The sequence below is a fragment of the Schistocerca nitens genome, chromosome 5 (genome assembly GCF_023898315.1).
Source record: "Schistocerca nitens isolate TAMUIC-IGC-003100 chromosome 5, iqSchNite1.1, whole genome shotgun sequence".
Taxonomy (NCBI): domain Eukaryota; kingdom Metazoa; phylum Arthropoda; class Insecta; order Orthoptera; family Acrididae; genus Schistocerca; species Schistocerca nitens.
In genome coordinates this window covers 384,162,703-384,181,813 of record NC_064618.1, presented here as the reverse complement: position 1 = coordinate 384,181,813, position 19,111 = coordinate 384,162,703, and the positions used below count along the sequence as shown (strand labels likewise).

General features: G+C 46.7%; 1 protein-coding gene across 1 annotated transcript in view; it reads right to left on the bottom strand.

Annotated features, from left to right (window-relative positions):
• LOC126260809 (venom carboxylesterase-6-like) overlaps positions 1-14,858 on the bottom strand; it is a 160,419-nt gene extending 145,561 nt beyond the window's left edge. The window contains exon 1 of the mRNA XM_049958177.1: positions 14,604-14,858. Within this exon, the coding sequence (XP_049814134.1) occupies positions 14,604-14,816 (213 nt within the window). The 5' untranslated portion in view covers positions 14,817-14,858. The remainder of the gene's footprint in view (positions 1-14,603) is intronic.
• Positions 14,859-19,111: the final 4,253 nt, after the last annotated feature.

The window sequence follows — 19,111 nt, the reverse complement described above, 5'->3', positions numbered from 1 at the left end:
CGTCCAACTTCGATAGATGTCCATATCTATGACTAGACAGGGCTGCAGTTTATCGTAAAATATAACACACAGGGAGTCTTTATTAGTTTTACTCTGATCATTTAGGTGTTCAAATTATTATTCAAACTCTTTCAGAAGGCAGTTTAACCAAACCGCAAAGCATTTTGACGTGGACATGACACGAGAGCATGGTCAATTCTATATCAGCTCAATGGCTAGTCAATGTGCCAGTCTACTGAAGGGTCACCACTAACAAAGGGAACCCACCATAGGTCGCTCTGTGACAGTCCGAACTCCTCTTAGTGAAAGAAATATGAGAAAGCGACGAGATCGTTTTCGATAAAATAACAGTTAAAGTTTTGATGCTACATCAGTTCGGGCATGCGGCATTAAAGCAAGCGAGGCGGTAGCGGCTAAGAGCAATAGTTTAGATTTTTTGCGCTCCTTACTCAAATCCAATCTTTTTTCTTTTGTTGTCGCAGAAATATGTAACATCAATGACATCAATATTTTTTGTGATATTGAGAACGCAATGGAATTACTGATGAAAGAAATAAGCTTTTAAATGTTATTAAAATAGATTCTATCAGGACAAATCATATATAACGTTAGCTAATAGCAAGTAATTGAAAATGAAAAATATGTAAATTTTAGTATTTCACTGATTTTTGTTATTTTGATTGGATTTGTTTTGCTTTAGGGCGCATAAAACAACTGGGGTCATACAGGAGTTAAAAAACGACTATACGTCAGTCCCAATTTACAGAGGACAACTAAAAAAGGCACGTGGACAAAGACACCATACAGAAACGGAGATCCAAAACTAAAAATTAAACGGCCTTCACCATATTGCTTTGGCGGATAAAAAGTAAAACGCCGTCGACATCCCGCGCGTCATTTGCTAGAACGGCCGATAACAGACTGCAAACCCAAGCGGGAAGGTAAACGGTTAAAAAATGAGCATTCCATCAGGAAGTAGCGCACGGTTAAAACTTGGGCGCAATGTGTACAAAGTGGTGGGGTAGCGCCACTTATCAAGTGACGGTGGCTAAACAGACGGCCACACACAGATCATCCAAGGGAATACAGCAACCAGCGGGCTGAGGTACGAGGCCTGCAGCCTTGGCAGCAGCATCAGCAGCCTCGTTTCCTGGCAGACCGACATGACCAGGAACCCACAGAAACATCACGCTGTCTCCACCAAGAGTGAGCAAGTGACAGTTTTCCTCGATCCGCTGCACTAAGGGAAGGGCGCTGAGTGAGTCTGAGCAGAGGACAATTGAAAAGGCTAAGTTGCCGGATTTACCCCGTGGCCTGATACAGGGCGAAGACCTCGTCTGTAAATACTGAGCAGTGTGCCGGAAGTCGATATCGAAAGACACAGGTGCTAATGACACAAGGCACACCCGACCCCACTGTCAGTCCGAGTGCCATCAGTGTATACAAAGGTACCATCGCGAAGTTTCATACGAAGGGCGTGAAACTGAAAGCGATAGAGTGAGGCTGGAGTAGTGTCCTTAGGAAGCGAATGAAGGCCAAGGTTGACATGGGCCACTTCACGAAGCCAATGTGGTGAAGGGTTCACACCCAGCAGGAAAGTCGCAGGTTGTGTTAAGTTAAGCCGCCGTAGCAAGTGCCGAAAGCGGACTCCAAGAGGTAACAGAAGAGGGACGCGCCCCATACCGACGATCAAAGGAATCATCGAAGGAGGCATAGGATTGGTGGCAACGCATGGCAGCCAAGCATACCTTCTGAGGAGAAAGTCAAGGCGGTAGGACAGGTATTTCAGCAACTTCAGCATAGATACAACTGGGCTAGTGTAAAAGGTGCTAGCGGCCAAGCAGATGTCACGATGGTGGATAGTGTTGAGACGGCGTAAAAGGGATGGACGTGCAGACGCATAAACAAAGCACCGATAGTTCCGAACGGACAAGGGACCGGTACAAACGGAGGAGAGTGGTTCGATCGGCACCCCAGGAAGTACCACTGAGGACACGTAGAACATTGAGGAACCGCGTACAGTGGGGCTGCCAGGTAAGACATTGGGAGGTCCAATATAGTTTCCTATCGAGCATCAGCCCCAGGAACTTCGTAGTTTCAACAAACGGAAGGGTAACAGGCCTAAGATGTAAAGATGGTGGGAGAAACCAATTGTGCCACCAAAAATTCATACAGACGGTTTTGTTAGAGGAAAAACGAAAGCCATTGTCGACGCTCCAGGACTAAAGACGATCAAGACATCACTGAAGACGCCGCTCAATGAGACAGGTCCGTGGAGAACTGTAATAGATGGCAAAATCGTCAACAAAAAGGGAGCCAGGCTATTATAGGGTTACTGGCGACAGCAAAGAGGACGACGCTCAGGACAGAACCCTGAGGCACACCGCATGCCTGGATAAAGGTGTCCGACAAGGCAGGACTCACACGCACCTTGAAAACTCCGTCTTTTAAAAATTCCTGAAGGTAACAGGGCAGGCGGCCACGGAAGCCCCACGTGTAAAGAGTACAGGGAATACTAGGTCTCTAGCAAGTGTGGTAGGCCTTCTCCAAATCGAAAACACGGCCAGTCTGGCATTTCTGCAGAAAACCATTCATGACACTGGTGGACAAAGTAACAAGATGAACAACTGCAAAAGTCGCGCTCGAAATCCACACTGTGCATTCGTCAGTAAATTGCGAGACTCGAGCCACCATACCATACGTTCCATCACCTTGCAAACGCAGCTAGTGAGAGAGATTGGGTGGTAGCTAGATTCAAGGTTTTTCTCCGTACCAGGCTTACGTATGGGTATGGGTATGAGGATGGCTTCACGCCGACGTCTGGGAAATGTGCCCTGTGCCCAAATGCTGTTGTTCATGTTAAGCAGAAAGTGCTTGCCTGCAAGAGAAAGGTGCTGCAACATCTGAATGTAGACGGGTCTGGCCACGGGGCAGAGGATCAGGATAAACAGAGCACGATCTAGCTCCCTCATAGTAAAGGCGGCACTGTAGCACTCACGGTTCAAAAAAGAGAAAGGTATCGCCTGAGCCTCTTCCGCTCGTTTCCGATGGAGAAAGGCAGGGTGATAGTGGGAAGACCTCGAAATGTCGGCAAAATGGCGGCCCAGGGTATTGGAGATAGCAATAGGGTCCACGATGGCATCGTCTTCTACAGTCAGGTTGAAAACTGAGGAATGGATTTGGTCCCAGAGAGCCGTCGGAGGTTGGCCCACACAACAGAGAAAGGTATTGAACTGTTTAAAGAACTAGTGAATGAAATCCAGCTAGCTCTTTTGCTATCCCGAAGAATACTATGTCATTTGCACGCATCTGTTTATAATGAATGCAGTTTGCTATCGTAGGATGACGATTAAAAACGCGGAGAGCACTTCTCCAAGCAAGATTTGCGTCGCGACATGCCCCAGTCCACCAAAGGACTTGGACACGTCATGGTAAAGAGAAAGTGCAAGGAATGGGACGTTCTGCAGCAGTAAGGATAACGTTTGTGAGATATTCCACCTGGTCATCACAACTATGGAAATCTTGTTCTCCATAGGTCACCTGGGAGGAGTAAAGCTGCCAGTCAGCCTTAGTAAGCTGCCATTTGGGTGTGCACGCAGATGGGGTAGGAGTCAGCAAACGGACAGCACACGGGAAATGGTCGCTCGAGTAGGTGTCAGAAAGAACAGACCACTCAAGACGATGCGCAAGCTGGGCAGTGCAGAAAGATAGGTTCAAATGGGAATAGGTGTGCGAGGAGTCGGAAAGGAAAGTGGGTGCTCCAGTGTTAAGGCAGAAGAGGTTAAGGTGGTCAGCCAAGAGGGCATCTCTGACAGGTCCTGGGAAAATTCCAAAGGGGATGATGTGCATTAAAGTCACCGACTAGCAGGAATGGGGGAGGTATCTGCCCAATAAACTGAACGAAGTCCGCACTGGTGACATTGAATGATGGAGGGACAGAAATGGTACAGAGGGAAAAGTCAGGTGGGGAAGGAAAAGGCGAACTGCAACAGCTTGAAGATGGGTAGTCATGGAGATGGGCTGACTATAAATGTCATCCAATATGGGCAGCATGACGCCCCCTTGAGATGGAGTGCCGATGTCAGGGGTAAGGTCAAAACGAACTGGGAAGAAATGTGAAATCTCGAAGTGGTCGTGAGGGCGCAATTTCGTTTCCTGAAGGCAGAGTACAAGGGGACGCGGCAATGCTAAATGTAGCCATAAACCCCCTTTGTGGGACCAAAGGCCGTGAATGTTCCACTGGAGGAGCGTCATCATGAGGAAGATATGTAGGGGCATCACCTCGGCGGCCGCCGAGTGACAGCCTGTGAAAAGTCGCTACTACAGGGCACAGAAGCAGGAGGATCTTGCTACATGGGGTCCACCGAAGCATCAGCTTGCTTGTGAGGTCAGTCTGTGGAGTCCAACGCTGAAAAACTGCTGGTGGTTCTCACTGGCGACACGGAGGCCAACCAGCCTAAGGTATCACATGGCGACAATGTCGAAGAGGATCTGTAAGTCAGCAAAGGAGAAGATTGTTTGCCTTTGGTGGACTTCTTCGAACCTTTCCGGTTAGAGGAAGACTAATGTTGGTTGGCTGGAGGGACGTAGTAAGTCTTCACGAGAGCACTCCTGTCCCTTCCGGCCTCCCAACTGTGTAACTGGTGACTTCGCCCATTGAGGCGAGAGTCTGATGGCTTGTTGCACAGATGGACGGGGCGATGGCGATGCTACCTTGACACTGGGCGATTTCACAACCTCAGAGCTGAATTGGAGGTCTCATGTCTGCGTGACCATGCCCTGCATGGAGCGAGGGGTAACAAGAACAGAACTATAGCTGCCAGATGGGAGAACATGGGGTTTGCGATTAGCCAATTAACTTACTAGCGACTGGGTAAGGCACTTTTTCCTTTACCCAGATCTCTTTGACAGCCCACTCACCATGATACATGGGATAATCCCGAGAGGAGGTGGCATGGCTACCATTGCAGCTGATACAGAAGGGAGGAGGAGGTGGACAATGGCCATCGTACGCATCCGTACCACGGGTTACACATTTGGCTGAGTGTCAACAAGACGTTCTAGCGTGGTTGTAGTGATGACACTGGTAGCAGCGCATCGGGTTCGAAATGTGCGGCTGGACTGTGATAATTTCATGGCCTGCTTTGATCTTGGACGGAAGCACCACTCTATCAAAGGTGAGAAAAAGACTTCGGTTGGGCACTAAGGAGGAAACTACCTTTTTATTACACGATGGACGGTAATGACACTCTTTCAGAGAGGTAAGATTGGATTTCGGCTGAGTTAGACCGTCGAGCAGCCTAGTGTATATAACGCGACGGGAAGAATTTAAAGTTCTGTGGGCCTCGACACGAACAGGGTAGCCATGGAGAAGCGAGGCGGCAAACACTTGTTGTGCTTGAGAATCAGAAGTAGAATCCAAAAGCAAAGTGCCATTCCATAAACGAGAGCAGAAATTCACAGGACCGACAATTGCATCAACATGTTTTTTAATGATAAACAAATTTACCTTGGTGAAGGACTGACCGTCTTCAGTATGTGAGACCACGAGGAACCGTGGTGCAGCAGGAAGGGTCTTTTAAATCATTAGCCTCATTACGTTTACGTTTCGTAGACTTTGATTGTGAAGATGAGTGACTAATTGCGAGAAAATAGTCCATGATTGCCAGCGTGTCCGATGGCGCGTTCCTTCCAACTGGGGGCCCCTTCACAAGAGGGCGCACTCACCTTAGAAGATTGTTCACATCTCCCAAACACCTGACAGAGGGACCAATCGGCAATTTGGGAAAGTTGCAGTTCAGGCAACCACCCCTCCCTTGGCCTGGTCTGTACCAGGGGGTACGTGCGAACCCTATCTGTCGACCCAGGGCTGTGAATTACGAGTTACCCAATCACCTGTTACGCGTCAGATGCGTGGGCCAGCCTTCAGGAGCGCACAGCAAGGAAGAAGAAAAAGAAGAACCTTAAGCGCCGAAGCGGAGGAACGAGACGAATCCTGCCTCGGGCATGGATGTTTGTGATGTCCTTAGGTTAGTTAGGTTTAACTAGTTCTACGTTCTAGGGGACTAATGACCTCAGCAGTTCAGTCCCATAGTGCTCAGAGCCATTTTGGAGGAACGAGAGAAGGGAAAGAAAGAAAGGAAAAAGGAGCGAAAAATAATGGTGAGACTGTTCTTACATCAGCGACAGACAATGCAGAACATTCTCAGTAACACCCCAGACATGTTTCCCAAGAGAAGGGAAAAAGAATAACAAGAGGATAGACATGCAGTGCGGAAGGGAAAAAATGCTGCAAAGGTTGGGGCCCCGTGGTAGCCAAGCACGAACCAAAGAGTCGCGAGCCACGGGGAGGAGGGGGGGGTGTATTTTTATGTTTCAAGTAAACCAGTGCATTTCCCAGCGTGATATAAAATCATTTGAAGCACAATAATTGAAATAATCATGAGCAAAGTATGAAAGCACATACTCCAGTCACGTTTTTAGTGTGAATACCATCATAGGCCACCTCGTTAACGCTACTAAATACCTCGCGCTCTCGCGATAATTTTGCTTGAAACCAAGCATATCAAAGCATCTGGTCAAAAGACGGAGCCTGCAGCTGATTACAGATCCAGGCGTCTATTTTATTAATTACATCGCTTCTATTCGTTTCCGTTTGCTGTTGGTTGGTTTGTTTAAAAGAGGCGGGGAGTGGGGGGGGGGGGGAGGTGGAGGGACCAAAGACCAAATTGTGAGGTCATCAATCCCTTGTTCCCGGTAAAATAATTACACAAGGGAAAGAAGAAAAGAAAGGAGACCTACAGCACAATAATAGGATAATGGAAGAACCAGAAGAACGACAGAAGGACAACCAACACTACTATGGACAAAACAGGAAAAGAAAACCACAGAGAAGCAAGAAACAGGTCGAAGGGATAAAAAGAGAACCAATGACCGTGGCTGGCCGACCACGAGAATAAAAAGGAAAAGCCAGCCACTCTGCGACACATTAAAACATCCACCCTAAAACCCTAAAAGCATTAGCCGGCCGGAGTGGCCGAGCGGTTCGAGGCGCTACAGTCTGGAACCGCGCGACCGCTACGGTCGCAGGTTCGAATCCTGCCTCGGGCGTGGATGTGTGTGTTGTCCTTAGGTTAGTTAGGTTTACGTAGTTCTAAGTTCTAGGGGACTGATGACCTCAGAAGTTAAGTCCCATAGTGCTCGGAGCCATTTGAACCTAAAAGCATTAGAGTGGAGAACACAGAAGGTACAAAGGACATGCGCGAAACTTGTCTAGAATGATAAAACCCACCGTCACGTATAAAACGTAAAACTAAATTAGCCGATGAGGCGTTGTCAGCTAAAATTAATGGCAACGAGGCATGACAGCCAAAGAAGGACAGCTCACCAATATATGGGCCACTGTCAGCTGGCCGCCGCACCGACACTGAGGTGGGTCATCACGGCGCAGGAGGTAGCCGTGTGTCACCCAAGCGTGGCCAATGAAGAGCCGACTGAGAACCACAGAATGCCTGCGAGAGGCCCATGTGGAGGTCTTCCGAACATTCGTAGTCTCCTTAAGGCACGCAGTTTGTTGTGCATACTTAGCTTATGCCATTCTGTCTCCCAAAGCCGCAAAACCTTGCGATGTAGTACAGAACCAAAGTCAGTTGCAGAGAAGCTGGGCTCCATAAGCGGTTTCCACGTAGCCTGTTTGGCCAGCCTGTCGGCAAGTTAGTTGCCTGGAGTTCCGACGCGACCTGGGGTCCAGACAAACACCACTGAACGACTGTAACTTTCCAGGGCATAGATGGACACCTGGATGATCGCTACCAAAGGATGACGAGGGTAGTTTGTAGGCTACTGAAAGAGTCGGTACACAGGACATGAACGGATGTACTCAGGAGCACGAGATATAACCACCAGCTCGGCCTTGAAAACACTGCAGCCATTGGGCAAGGAATGCTGTTCAATATGTTCTCCATGGACATACGCAAAGCCGACGTGATCATCAGCCATCGAGCCGTCGGTCTAAACCACTTCATGTCCTTGGTACATATCAAGAATCTAGAGGAAGTGGCAGCAGAGAGCTGTGGGGTTAACTGAGTCCTTAGGGCCATGTGAAAGGTCCAGGCGAAGCTACGGCCTAGGTATACACCATGGAGGTGTACGTGAATTTATCTCAGGTATAGGTGGTAAAGGCAAGGACTCCAGTTCAGAAAGAAGGGATTGGACATGAACTGCAATTGGAAGCCCTGACTTAGGCCATCGATGCAGGAGATGAACCGCCATGGGTGTGAAAAGGAGATGGTAATTCAGATGTGCAGGAGAACTATGAAAGTGTGCAACGTAACGGGTGAGAAGTTGTGCATGCCTAACCTTCAATGGTGGGACTCCGGCCTCCACCAGTATGCTGGTCACAGGACTCTTCCTAAAAGCTCCTGTCGCTAGGCTAACGCCATAGTGGTGCACTGGGTCGAGTAAATGCAACGCTGAGGGCGCCGCCGAACCATAAACCAGACTCCCATAGTCAAGGCTGGATTGAACAAGGGCTCTGTAGAGCTGCAGCAGTGTAGAGCGATCTGCACCCCAGTTGTCGCTCAGGAAGCGGAAGGTATTGAGGTGCTGCCAGCACTTCCTCTTAAGCTGGCGATGGTGAGGAAGCAAAGGCAATCGAGCATCGAAAACCAGTCCTGAGAATCGATATGTCTCCACTACAGTGAGTGGATCGTCATTAAGGTAAAGGTCTCGTTCCGGATGAACGGTACGACGCCGACAGAAATATATGAAACAGGATTTTGCAGCTGAAAACTGGAAGCTGTGTGCTACAGCCCATGACTACTGGTGAATGGCTCCCTTTTGGCGCCGCTAACCAACACCAGTACTGGTGGAGCAGTACGAAATGCAGAAGTCATCTGCATACAGAGAAAGTGAGACGGACGGCCCTACAACTGCTGCTAGACCATTAATGGCCACTAAAAATAGAGACAATACAGAGCCCTGTGGGGCCCCTTTCTCCTGGAAATGGGGGGAAGGAGGGAAGGGGGGGGGGAACTATGGGAGGCACCGACTTGAAGTACGAAGCGAGAGGAAATTTTGGAAAAAAGTCAGGGGTGGGCCTTTGATACCCCACTCGTTTAATGTGGCAAGGACATGCTGTCGCAAGGTCGTGTCATACGCTTTTCGTAAATCAAAAAAGACAGCCACCAGTTGTTCGCGTCTCGAATAGGCTGTTTGGATGACAGACTCGAGGGACACAAGACTGAGTGGTAGAGCGACCCTGGCAGAAGCAGCCCTGACGTGGAGCTAGTAGGTCACGTGACTCCAGTACTAGACCCAATCCAACCGCCAACACACCACACATTCCAACAGCTTACAAAGAACGTTGGTGAGGCTGATGGGCCGATAGCTATCCACATCAAGCGGGTTTTTACTGGGTCTGAACACCAGAATGATTGTGCTCTCCCACCATTGTGATGGAAAGACGCCATTGCATCAGATCCGGTTGAAGATGAGGAGATGTCGCTTGTAGTCAGAGATGTTCAATCATCTGACTGTGGATTCGATCTGGCCCAGGAGCAGTGTCAGGGGCAATGTGCAAGGGCACTGAGAAGCTCTCCCTCCATAAATGTGGTGTTATAGGATTCACTGTAGCGTGTAGTAAACGAGAGGACTTTCCCTTCCAGCCGCCATTTAAGAGTACAAAAGGCTGGGAATAGGGGGGGGGGGGGTAATTCTCAGACCCACATGCTCGAGCATAGTGCTCGGCAATCGCGATTACGTCGGTAGATAACGCGCCATTTATGTGAATGATCATGATGGTCATGATGGTCATGATGGTCATGATGGTCATGATGGTCATGATGGTCATGATGGTCATGATGGTCATGATGGGTTTGTGGGACGCTCAACTGTGCGGTCATCAACGCCTGTACAAATTCCCAACACTTGCTCAGACCATTCTCGCCACTGTCATGAATGAGGATGACATTGTGAGAACGCCACAAACACCCAGTCATCTCAAGACAGGCGAAAATCCCTGATCCCTCTGGGAATCGAACCCAGGATCTCATGCTCGGGAAGTGAGAACGCGACCGCAAGACCACAAGCTGCAGACCCCAATGGTCTAGACGTATCCCTTCCAACATTCCTGCTCCCAGTCTGCCTTGTTTAAAGCACATCTGGGCAGGCGTCTGTGGGCAGTGACAGGAAGATGGGGATGGCCATTGCTGGGAGTCCTGATGCGCCAGGGAGATGGGCATCTACTCCACGACATACTTGGACTGTGGACTGTGAAACGCCTCAGGCATCATCAGAGCGATCCCTGTTTTGTCAGGGGGCTGCAACCAACAGGGTACATGGCGGACCCACCACAAAAGCAACAAAAGACTGGCTACCGTGCTGGGCATCAGGTTCAACCAAGAAAACAAGTCCATTATCGTCATCAGCGTAGAAAACGATGCTGCACAGTTGATGGAAAAATACGCACCAGGAGGGTGACCTCGCCCAACAGTTGGAGAATGTGCAGAAGTGCAGATCCACGTCGACGAAGGATGCGATAGGTCTCAGCGCATGATGGACTATGTACCATGTACGGCTTCCTTCCCCAATTGGCTCGCTCTTCGGGAAAATTTTGAAAAATGGAGGTCAAACCTATAGGGGGACCATCACATAAAGGTCGAAACGTGTGAGACTCCTTTAACTCGCCTCTTACGACAGACAGGATACCTCGGGCCTATTCTAAGCCCCAGAGCCGCAGGGGGTCCGTTTGCTGTGCAATGAGAACAGGGCATTTCCGTAATAGGCGCAATTAATTCTTCACAGGTCCGTTAATGCATTCATCGTAGGGTCTACAGAACGGCATACACTTTGATGGAATTACTTTTTATGAACACGTCTATATTCCGATTTCGTCGACAACCATGTCATCAGTATGCAAGAAGGGATATCTCTGCTCATCCCACGTATCATTGTACAGATACGGTTGAGTTTATACGCAAGGTCGCAAAATTTTGTCCAAAACTAATGATAGATTTGTTTCAAGTGGCCGACAGCCGTTTCTGTAACTTTCCCAACTCAAAACGATAACGTTCTCTCACCACGACGCGTGATGCATTCTGACTGATCCGTACTCATAAAAAAAATCAGTGTTGAATTCAGGAATTATAGTGGAAGTTTGAAGTTTAAACAGTTTTGCTGTTCTCAGAAACTCATAAAACGTACGTCTTTGGTGCTGTTATATTTGATGACATGACGCTGTCGAATTGTATTTCCCTTTGAAAGAATCGCTGTTCTTTGTATACATAAATGATTTGGCGGACAGGGTGGACAGCGACTGCGATTATGCGCTGATGATTCTGTGATGAACGGTGAGGTGTCTAAGTTGAGTAACTGCAGGAAGATACAAGATAACAAAATTTCTAGTTGGTGTGATGAATGCAGCTAGTTCTAATTGTGGCAAAATTTAAGTTACTGCGTAGGAGTAGGAAAAACAAACCGGTAATGTTCGGATAAACCATTAGTAGTGTACTGCTCGACACAGTTAGGTCCTTCAATTATCTGGGAGTAACGTTGCAAGGCGGTATGTAATGGAACGAGTATGGGGGGACTACGGTAGGGAATAGTCGACTGCGGTTTATTGGGAGAATTTTAGGTAAGTATGGTTCATCTGTAAAGGAGACCGCATAGAGGATGCTGGTGCGACCTATTCTTGACTATTGCTCGAATGTTTGTGATCCATACCAGGCAGATTTAAGGAAGGCATAGAAACAATTCAGAGGCGGACAGCTAAATATGTTACTGGTGGTTTCGAACAACACACAAGTTACGGAGATGCTTCAGCAACTCAAATGAGAATCTCTGTAGGGAATGAGACGTTCTTTTCGAAGAACACTATTGAAAAAATTTAGAGAACCGGCTTCTGAAACCGAGTGCCGAACGATTCTACTGCCACCAACATTCACTGAGCATAAAGAACACTAAGATAAGATACGAGAAATTTGGGACCATACAGAGGCGTATAGACAGTCTGTTTCCCCCTCTATTTTCGAGTGGAACTAGCTAGTAGTGGTACAGGGTACCCTCCACCACGCACAGTACGGTGACGAATAGTATCCATGTAGATTTATTCAAACTACGGGAAACATTAATGAAGATAGGCAGACGAGGATTTGAACGCCGCTCAATCATAATGAGTTTTGGGTGCCAGTCTTTCTGCTACGCAGTGTTCCTTCTCACACATTTTGATCACAACGTGTACTACACTTAACTGTCTTAAAAATTCTGAAGCACCAAACTGATAGACCGCGGGCTGCGCCATACTAGTCGATAGACTGATTAAAAAAAGAAAAAAAAGGACGTTTCACATTTAAACACTTGAGCATGCACCATACGCTGATTCTAAGGTACTGTAGGAGTAAAACTGAACCTACCGATAGTAGGTCGTAGGTCGTCAAAATAACGGACATAAAGCTCTCATCAAAGTCCATTACGTGTAAATCACGCGCGATAACAGGAATTATGGTTGCTGCGACGTCACGTTCGTTGGCTTCCGTAACACGGTCAAACTGTCAACCTAGTACTTCGTATACGCTACAGATCGACATGTCACCATGTTTCAAAAAACAATAGAGGCAAAGCAAATACTGTCAGTGTTCTGTTTTATTTCTGTTTACCAAAAACAGCTTATCATTACCTCACGTACTGAACCCCATGTCTGGTATCGATCCCGCCCGTCTGCTTTGACCCACGACGTCACAAATATGGCGGAAACAAAAACAAACACACACACTTTCCACAAGAAGCCTAATTACACTAACGGGACAAGCGCGGGAAATGGGGTGTTTTGGGTGGAGGGCAAACTAAATATAAACAAATTTAGACGCCTTGCGTAGCTACAACGTGTAAGTGAAGACAGCAATGCATGAATACCCACCCACCTCCCAGGGGTCGTAACCCCTGCAACCCATAGAAGATAAAGATGCTTCAGTAGCTGATTAGTGTTTTGTCTTTTTAAAAAAAAATCTCACGGGATAGAACGAACAGATCAGAATTTAAATATAATAAACTAAAACAGAAATTGGAGGAAACATAATTAAAATAAGTAATAAGTGTTTTTAAATTTAAAAAATCTCACGAGATAGAACGAACAGATCAGAAAAGTAAATAAAATAAGATAAAACAGAACTGGAGACAGCCACACTCAAACCAAACTCCGCGCCGTCATGACGTCACACACGACAACACCCTTACGTCACGGGTCAAAGCCGACGCGTGGGATCGGACGCTTCTGTCGACCCGGTCATATTTCTGAGCTTATTTTGGCGCTATAAATATGGGAACGCCTTTTATAATCTCAAATGACATTTTTTTCGTTTTTTTAGGCGGGGAGAGAAATCCACTTTTTTCAAAGCGAACTAGTGCAGACTATTCTAACATTTCTATAAGAAGTCAGAACTGGGAAATATTTAAGGCAAATTCATTGTCGCCACTGATGTTTATTCGTTCACTGAAAATGGAATTGAATTAACAATACGATACATTGATGACGCAGCAGTAGCAGCTGAAAGTGAACAGAAACTGAGTTTTGTGCCTAATATAACATTTGCTAGCTGTAACTTCAGATATGCACATAAAGAAGAAATCGTCATAGGTTGGAGTGCTAGAGGACTGTTACTGCCGGGAAACACACAAGACAAAGTCTCTTGTAAAAATAAAGAGGAACTAATGTGCGAAAATGTAAAATTCCCGCCCAGTTTTGAATGTATTAAAGTGAGTGATATCCGCAAATATATACGCGAAACTAACTACAGTCTGCGCAAAGCATCTAAGTACTTGACAAGCATGCGGACATGGTAAAACTGCTTTCGAACTTCAATAAGGTCACGACATATTTCTCATGACACTATTACGACTCTGCTACTGTTATCTGTATTCATTGAACTACACTCATTATTATTATTATTATTATTATATGTTAATGATAGCAGGAGGTGAGATTTTAGTTTAATTGCATTTTGTATTCGTATTGGAAATATCACTACCCTTTTTATGAACTGGTAACCATAAAACTAACAGCATTAAAAGTAGAATTTCTCAGTTAACATCATGTGGTCAAGTTACTGCAAGGAACTATGACGAAATATTTGATGATAGTTTAATACCCCTTACAACCACGTCAAAGATATTTGTCAAAGAAATCTTTTAGCGAAATACCCCCGTCCCCAGGTCCCCAGAACTTTTTGTTATGGTGACAGACTGATCTGCAGCGTACCCGAAGGTCTAGGTTACGTTAACAGCTGACAATTTGGGTGAGAGTTGACTAAGCGAACTACGTGAATGCCAAACGTTGTGGCAACAGAGTGATCTATTGTGTAGCCTAACGGTTGCGTTCGCGTCATATTTAAAAACACTTTACCAATACAATGCGATTCTCGTCACAAAAACAAATACAAGGTAAATTAAGGAATCATGCATTAGATGACGTGTAATGCGTGCATATATCGTACAAAAACTGAAAAGTGCAAGAGGGGTCCACTACGTAACTTTTACACATTTGTGGTGTAACTAGCACTGTTCGCCAAATTATATGCGGGATAATGACGTGCGAGGCAAGGCTGCCTTACCTGGAAGCGGAGTTTACCGACCGGTGGCCGCGCGTACGGTATTCCGAGGTAGGCGTAGAACTGCTTGCCCTTCCGCGACACCATGGTGGTGCCCACGAGTTTGCCCTGCTCTGTCTGGACCACCGGGGCATTGGTTGGGCGCGCTTCGTCCTCCGCGAGGCCAACAGCTGCCCACAGCAGACACAGTATACAGGGAACACCGAGGAGTCGCATACCGTATGTTGCTGCAGCGTCGTGTCCGTCTTCTAATCCTCAATTCTACTGGAGCACTTTAACGGGTGTATCTTATCTGCGACGATAAGCGCAGCGTATGAAATACCTCCACACCGAGGGACACGTCAGTCAGATAGGCTGTGATGGCCTCTAGCAGGTGAGGTTACTACACCGCTGACGGATGAGTGGCCACATGCGCGTACCTCGCGCCTGCCTGCTTGCTTACTGCTTTGAATGCGTGGTTCCACACGTAGATGCAGATGGCGGCAGTGCAGTTACACTCGGCATTTCTTTCCGAATCCCCGGTTCTGTTGTTCGTTGGGCGATTTGAAAGGGGGTACACAAGGCACACCGTTCTTAAGGACCCTACACAGGCAATACCTGCCGGCCGAAGTGGCCGAGCGGTTCTAGGCGCTACGGTCTGGAACCACGCGACCGTTACGGTCGCAGGTTCGAATCCTGCCTCGGGCATGGATGTGTGTGATGTCCTTAGGTTAGTTAGTTCTAAGTTCTAGGAGACTGATGACCTCAGAAGATAAGTCTCATAGTGCTCAGAGCCATTTGAACCATTTGAACACGCAACACCGACCGACTGACAAATTTGACATGTGTAAGCGTTTTGACCGACAGATCGACGAACATTCCGTGTCGGGACGTCGGGAGGATAGGAGTACCCGACAGCCGACCTGCCCCGCTCCTCCACCCGATAAGTTGTGCCACGTATAGCGCTGTCGTGCCAACCTCCCAACTAAGGTTCTTCTGTCACTGCGCGCGGGGTTAATTGTTGTTCTGTATACACGACAGGGTACAATGCCGGCGAAACTTTAAGGACAGAGGTTCTGGAGAAATTTAAAGACTGCAGATGTTTGTGGGATACGTCGTGCGAAGACTATAGCAATACAGGTGCAAGAAATAAGGCACTTTTTTCATTTTTGAAGCAAAACCATAATACTTTCATGTGGCACACAGAGAAAATAAAAGTTCTTCGACATTCTGTATTTCTGTTTATTTCCGGTACGTATCTGAAATGAAATCTAAAAACCGAAATATCGATATTCAAAGGACTTTAATTCATAAAAAATACTTCCTTGATTATTATAAGTGTTAAAAAAGTCCAGCCTATATCCAAGCCATCCACTGTGAAGGCGAATTATGGGATTTGTTTTACAAGTCTAGCAGTTGCTGAATACTTTATTCCTTATGTATTTTTTACATGATGAACGCCACAACCATGTGTGGACTTTCTTCTTTGAATTTGAAATGAGTTTCTGACACTTACTGCTCATCTTTTATGCTACATGAAAAAAGCACTCCATCATCAGGCCACGAGTGGCCTACCGGGATCATCCGACCGCCGTGTCATCCTCAGAGGAGGATGTGGATAGGAGGGGCATGGGGTCAGCATATCGCTCTCCCGGTCGTTATGATGGTATTCTTGACGGAAGCCGCTACTGTTCGGTCGAGTAGCTCCTCAATTGGCATCACGAGGCTGAGTGCACCCCGAAAAATGGCAACAGCGCATGGCGTACATAAGCAAATTTATAAAGTTTACATGAACGTCTTTCGTTGTATTTATTTTGCTTCATCGTGATGTATTTCCTCATTCAACTATAAATCACGATGCAGGTTTCAGGAATTTTGTGGGTACAACGGCCCTGAATTTGAGGTACTCTAACATCCGTCAGTCGCTAGAAATCATAATGTAGCTAACAGCCTCTCTCATAACTATACTTCTTTTCATTAAGAATGGTTTGATGATGTTTAGCAGCTCCGAAATGCATGATTTGCCGATTCTTAAATGATTATCAAAATCATTGGACCCCAGCTGCTTATGTAACAGAACGTGTCTGAATTTCTTTCCTTCCATTAGCCACTTCGCCCGCAGCTTTATCTCGGATTTTGTCCTCTAAAATAGCCAAGGCAAACCCTCGTTTTTGTTTCTGTGTAAAACCAAGCGAGATCTCGTAGAGAATAAGCACAGTGAACTTAAGATAAGGAAGTCACAACAATCGGTGAGTGCACTTGGTCGGGGGCGTCTGTAGCCTGCCACGCAATTGGTCGGTCGGTCGGTCGGTCGTTCGGTCGATTGGCCTACTGATGAGTTGGTGCGTGTGTAAGAGCGTTTATAGCCATCTCTAAACACGAAAATGTCTCCTCACTCACACTGAACGTCTTCGAACAACCTACACCATCCAAAAATTCGACTCCAATAATGTCTTCCAAAGGGTTCAAATGGTTCTTTTTAAACACCATGGGACTTAACATCTGCCGGCCATCAGTCCCATAGACATAGAACTACTTAAACCTAATTAACCTAAGGACATCACACACATCCATGCCCGGGGCAGGATTCGAACCTGCAATCGTAGTGGTCGCGCGGTTCCAGACTGTAGCGCCTAGAACCGCTCGGCCACCCCGGCCGGCATCAGTGTTTTACATCGTGTTTTAAATGTACCCTTATTGTTTTTCCATTTTGTTGTATCTTTTTTAAATTAAAAGAAATAAAACCAAGCTTATTCAATATAAAACCTTTCCTTAATTTCACATTTAAAGATTATTTAAATTATCTTGCAAATATCCTTCTTGTAATTTAGTATTTTTACGTCTTAGTGTAGTGTTACTTGTCCCTTGGCTGAACCGCGAGTGGAGAGGATCGCTGGCAGCCCACAACCCGCCCATATGGGCCGATTGGGATGAAATTAAAATAAAGGAAAAATGTCCAAAACGAACTTTCGACAGCAAACTACCGTGGAAACATCATTTATTAATTGCTAAGTAGGAAACGAAACACATACAAAATACACCGAAATGGCTCCCCCTGTACGTCATTTCACGGTGTGTGGTGGAAGGTGTACGGATACGACTGTCGTGTCTCTCATTTTCTGTTCCATTCATGAATTAGTCCCGAGAAGAACGCCTCTCGATGGACTTCTGTTTGAGCTCAAATTTTGCTCACTTTTTCGGTCTTCATTTCGCGAGATATATTTGGTAGTTAGTGATCTGTTTGGTGTTCATTCTTGGATTGTATACACTCTAACTTTTGATTGTGAACTTCGTGACGCACAGCGCCTCTGTTGTAGCACCTGCTTCTGGAGTTTAAAGATTTGAGATCCTCATAAGCTTACTAAACAAACCAGTGATAAAGCGCTCCGCTCTTTTTTGGACCTTCCCTCTCTCCTCTATTAATACTATTTGGTAAGGGTCCCAGAATGATGAACAGTACTTAGGAATCGCTCTAAGGATGGCTTTGTAAACTACGCCTATCCGACCTGAACTGTTTTTCCATAGGATCTCAGCTTGGTTTCTGCTTTTCCTAATCCTGCTTTTGCACCACCGAATTTCTTGTCTTAAATAACTACTCGAGCCAAGTGAGTCTACTGTAGCGCTCTGGCATTTCATTCTTGCACTGAGTCTGGTCTGTCACGAGTGGTCGTTTGCGTTTGAGTGTTAGCGCCAAAATAGCGTGTGCTGACATAGCTGTCACCTGAACGCTAAAGAAGGAGTTTTGAGAAACTATTCCTTTTACCAAAAAAAAGAGACAGAAATATAGTAACAGAATGTAGGAAGCCGCCCGGTTAGCAGTGCGGTCTAACGCACTGATTTCCGGGAGGGTAGGCGTGCCGGTCCGCGGCACGAATCCGTCCGGCGGATTAGTGCCGAGGTCCGGTGTGCCGGCCAGCCTGTGGATGGTTTTTAAGGTGGTTTTCCATCTACCTCGGCGAATGGGGCCTGGTTCCCCTAATTCCGCCTCAGTTACACTGTGTCGGCGATTGCTGCGCAAATACCGCTTCCACGTACGCGTACACCATAATTACTCTACCACGCAAACATTGGGGTTACACTCATCTAGGGTGAGACGTTCCCGGGGGCGTCCACTGCGGGCCGAACCGCACAGTAACCGTGGGTTCGGTGTGGGGCGACGATGGGGTGAGTGGACTGCTGTAGGCTGTTGTGGGGTTGTGAACCCCTGAGGGCTACGGCGGGAATGAAGCCTCTCCGTCGTTTCTAGGTCCCCATACAATACAATACAATACAACATAACATAGGAACAAGCTATGGTAACAGACTTTATTTTTGACCAAAGCAAATTCATGGTAGATTCTCTCCAGAAAGATCGCCTGGTACATTCTTCACACTCGGGAGAACTGAAAAAATAGGAGACGTGTCACCCAAATATTGATAAATGTCTTACACCTATCTGCTCGAGTACATACACTCTAAGACCAAAAAAAAAGTCGACGCACCACGGAGGAATTATCCGAATGCAACGGATAATGGTAGATGTGTTGTACATA